The following is a 4,181-nucleotide window of genomic DNA, read 5'->3' as shown; positions in this document are numbered from 1 at the left end:
CACACAAACAGACAGACAAACAAACAAACAGACAGACAAACAGACGAACAAACATCCAATGTACAAACTGGCAAATAAACACAAACACAGACAAACAAATAAACAGATAAACAGACAAGCAAACAGGCAGACAAACAGACAGACAGACAGACACACAAACAGACAAACAAACGAACAAACATCCAATGTACCAACAAGCAAACAAACAGTAGGACAAACAGACAAACAAACAAACAGACAGACAAACAGACAAGCAAGCAGACAGACAGACAAACAAACAAGCAAACAGACAGACAACACACAGACACAGGCACACACAGACAAACACATACACACACACACACACACACACACACACACACACACACACACACACAAACACACAGACAAACACACACACAGACAAACACACACACACACACACACACACACAAGCACACACACACACACACACACACACAAGCACACACACACACACACACACACAAGCACACACACACACACACACACACACACACACACACACAAGCACACACACACACACAAGCACACACACACACACCACCACCACCACCAATCAAACATAACAGGAAGTCATTGAGTGGGCGTGTATTACTCAACATGCACGTGTGTGGGCATACACCCATCAATCATCACACACTCCTACTAACTCACCACTCTCCGGCAGATGCTCTCCACAACACAACGTCCTCGTCCGCACATCAACAAACGCGTCAATCCTCGACACACACAACGAGTGGTACCTCCTCTGGCATTGCTCCAAACGACACACGACACTCGCACCCAAACTCAAGCAATAACAACACGACTAACAACAAAAGTGCCAATACAATTAACCCAATCGACATGCATTTCGCAGTGTGACATCACGTGCCTCTTTCCTGCTTCGTTCGACGACGGCATCGACTCCAATCACTCGATTCTCGTCCATCTCTTTGATTCCTTCAGACCATTGTGTACACAATTTGTGCAACCAGATGCCGCTCGTTGACCCTTCAACCTCTGCTATTCGATACTCTTTGTCCTTGTTTTCGTACCAAAGTAGTTCTGCCCACGGTTGAGCCGGTTGCTGACAGATTTTGCAGACTGGGGTGACGGATGGATCGACGACACTAGAGAAAAGGTCACAGTGTAATGAAATTGAGTGAAATGTTTGTAGTAGTAATATGATATGAGCCATGCCCCTCATTAAGTGTTTAAGGAAATGAATGATGTAACTAATTTTTTTTGGATAATTAGTATGAAACAGAAGTGACCGTTGTCGGTTATAGTAGGCAGGTATTACAGCATCAAATCAATGCACGCAACATTGTAGCATGCGAACAGACACATTGACAGACAATCAGACAGACAGACAGACAAATATAAAGACAGACACACTGACAAACAAACAGATAGACATGACGAATGGACGAACAGACAGACAGACAGACAGACACAACAGATAGACAAACAGACAGACAGACACAACACATGGACAAACAGACAGACAGATAGACAGACACAACAAAACGGACAAACAGACAGACAGACAGACGTTTATTACAGACAGACAGACAGACACAACGCATGGATAAACACACAGACAGACAGACAGATGCAACAAATAGACAAAACACACATACAGAGACACAACAGATGGACAAACAGACACATTGACAGACAGACAGAGACAGACACAACGGATGGACAAACACAGACAGACGCAACAAATGGACAAACAGCCAGACAGACAGACAGACACGACGGATGGACAAACAGACAGCCAGACACATTGACAGACAGACAGAGACAGACACAACGGATGGACAAACACACAGACAGACACAACGAATGGACAAACACACAGACAGACACGACGGATGGACAAACAGACAGACAGACACACTGACAGACAGACAGAGACAGACACAACGGATGGACAAACACAGACAGACACGACGGATGGACACACAGACAGACAGACACGACGGATGGACAAACAGACAGACAGACACGACGGATGGACAAACAGACAGACAGACACATTGACACAGACAGAGACAGACACAACGGATGGACAAACACAGACAGACACGACGGATGGACAAACAGACAGACAGACACGACGGATGGACAAACAGACAGACAGACACGACGGATGGACAAACAGACAGACAGACACATTGACACAGACAGAGACAGACACAACGGATGGACAAACACAGACAGACACGACGGATGGACAAACAGACAGACAGACAGACAGAGACAGACACAACGGATGGACAAACAGACAGACAGACACGACGGATGGACAAACAAACAGACAGACAGACACAACAGTAGACAAATACACAGACAGACAGACACGACGGATGGACAAACAAACAGACAGACAGACACAACAGTAGACAAATACACAGACAGACAGACACGACGGATGGACGAACAGACAGACAGAAACATTGAGACAGACAGACAGACAAACTGACAGACCACCCACGTGCATGACTGCCTGCACTTAAAAGTACATAACACAATGTCAACACAGTGACTAAGTCCGCGACACATAACAACAACAATGACATCATACTACACAATCAACACAAGGGGATTTCCCTCACCTCCGACTGGACATCTTCACACCTCCTTGCTGATGCCAACACTACAAAACACAACCACCACAAACCACTAACCCACACAACAGAAAAAAATCATGTAAAATATTGAGACGTCAGTGTGTGCATACCGACTGCCTACCAACACACACCAGAGCCTCTACTATAAACATCATTCATTAACAAGTGATTATCGTCCATACAAATTCCATAAACGCAAGCCACTTAGTTCCACATCGAAATCTCATCACACACTACAACTGCATGCGTTTCAAACACTACACAGCGGTGTACACATACAAGTGCATACAATGCGATGCTGTGATGCTTACCCTCGTACTCTCTGATGATCTCCTCCTGGTCTTCATGGGCGTGACCAAGCACGTGTCTCCATCCGTTGTCTTCAACTTCCGGTCTCTTTCGCGCCCGATTTCTCCTCGAAACGACGCCGGAATCGCCGCATCGTCGCTCGACTTCTTTCTCTATTAACGCACCACGCGTTGAAGGCGAAACGTCGCGAATCGCGCCGCGTTTGATGTCTAAAATGGCGAATTCTTATGCTACCCCGCCCACGCGCCCTCCAATCACAATACGCATTAGAAAGGCACCTACATTAGGCTTCTTTCTGCTTACTGATGAACGTCTTGTTCTCACCGGCTGCCCGCCTAAACACACAACCCATATAACTCACCGCTCGTCGCCTCGCTCGTCTCATTCTCTTGAAATTCCGACGCGAAACTCACGCGCATAGGAATGCAATTTGTTTACACGGGGAGACGTTTACAGAGCCTCTCGACCGCCAGGGAATACACAGGACGTCACATCGAGACGTCGGACTGGCACACGACGCGAGAAAACGTCGAACAAGCGGGAAAGGCGCGAGAAAAGCGCGCGAGCGCGCTCTGATTGCCAACATTCATTCACAGACGTGTGGAGGTCGATGGAAGCGAGAAACGTCGAGTGTCGGGTTAGGTAGGGGTCGTGTGCACTGACTGTCACTCACTTGACATCGTGAAATGCTCAGGAAAGTCTCGATTCGTCTCCAAACGCGCATACACGACCGACCGACGCAATCTGGTTGTGTTCGAGTGTCCCGGATGTCCGTCGTAATAAACGTCTTGATTTTGGTTCCAAACGTTGATTGGAATGAGGATATTGACTGCAGACGACGTCTGGTTTCGTTCCCTCACGCGCAATGCGCAAGATGTTGATTGTACTATTATGCGCATGCGCATGCGTGGACGACACGAGGCGCGTTGTGATGTTGTCGACGCTCGCGCGAAGTTAGCGTTTTGCTACGATTCGTGTGTAGAATAGAAGCTTTTGAGTGATTCGTGTCGTTAAGTTGAGAATTCGTGCTGCGACTTATTGAAAGCAAATCACGTGATTTGGCAGTGCACCGAACTTCGAGGCAATTAAATGAATAGTACAGTAGTACTGTAGTAAATGAAGATGTTTACATCGTTGCTTCAGGGCTACGAGCGTGTGTGTGTGTGTGTGTTGTGTGTGTGTGTGTGTCAGTGTGTGTGTGTGTGTGTGTGTGTGTGTGTGTGTGTGTGT

General features: G+C 46.9%; 1 protein-coding gene across 1 annotated transcript in view; it reads right to left on the bottom strand.

Annotated features, from left to right (window-relative positions):
• LOC134194448 (uncharacterized) overlaps positions 1-3,825 on the bottom strand; it is a 22,790-nt gene extending 18,965 nt beyond the window's left edge. Inside the window, exons 1-6 of the mRNA XM_062663370.1 lie at positions 3,625-3,825; positions 3,234-3,286; positions 2,954-3,103; positions 2,628-2,668; positions 896-1,133; positions 676-829 (exon numbers count right to left, since the gene is read on the bottom strand). Coding sequence (XP_062519354.1) covers positions 676-829; positions 896-1,133; positions 2,628-2,668; positions 2,954-3,103; positions 3,234-3,286; positions 3,625-3,631 — 643 coding nt within the window. The 5' untranslated portion in view covers positions 3,632-3,825. The remainder of the gene's footprint in view (positions 1-675; positions 830-895; positions 1,134-2,627; positions 2,669-2,953; positions 3,104-3,233; positions 3,287-3,624) is intronic.
• Positions 3,826-4,181: the final 356 nt, after the last annotated feature.

The sequence above is a fragment of the Corticium candelabrum genome, chromosome 19, assembly GCF_963422355.1.
Source record: "Corticium candelabrum chromosome 19, ooCorCand1.1, whole genome shotgun sequence".
Classification (NCBI taxonomy): Eukaryota; Metazoa; Porifera; class Homoscleromorpha; order Homosclerophorida; family Plakinidae; genus Corticium; species Corticium candelabrum.
This window is presented reverse-complemented; position numbering and strand designations above follow the sequence as displayed.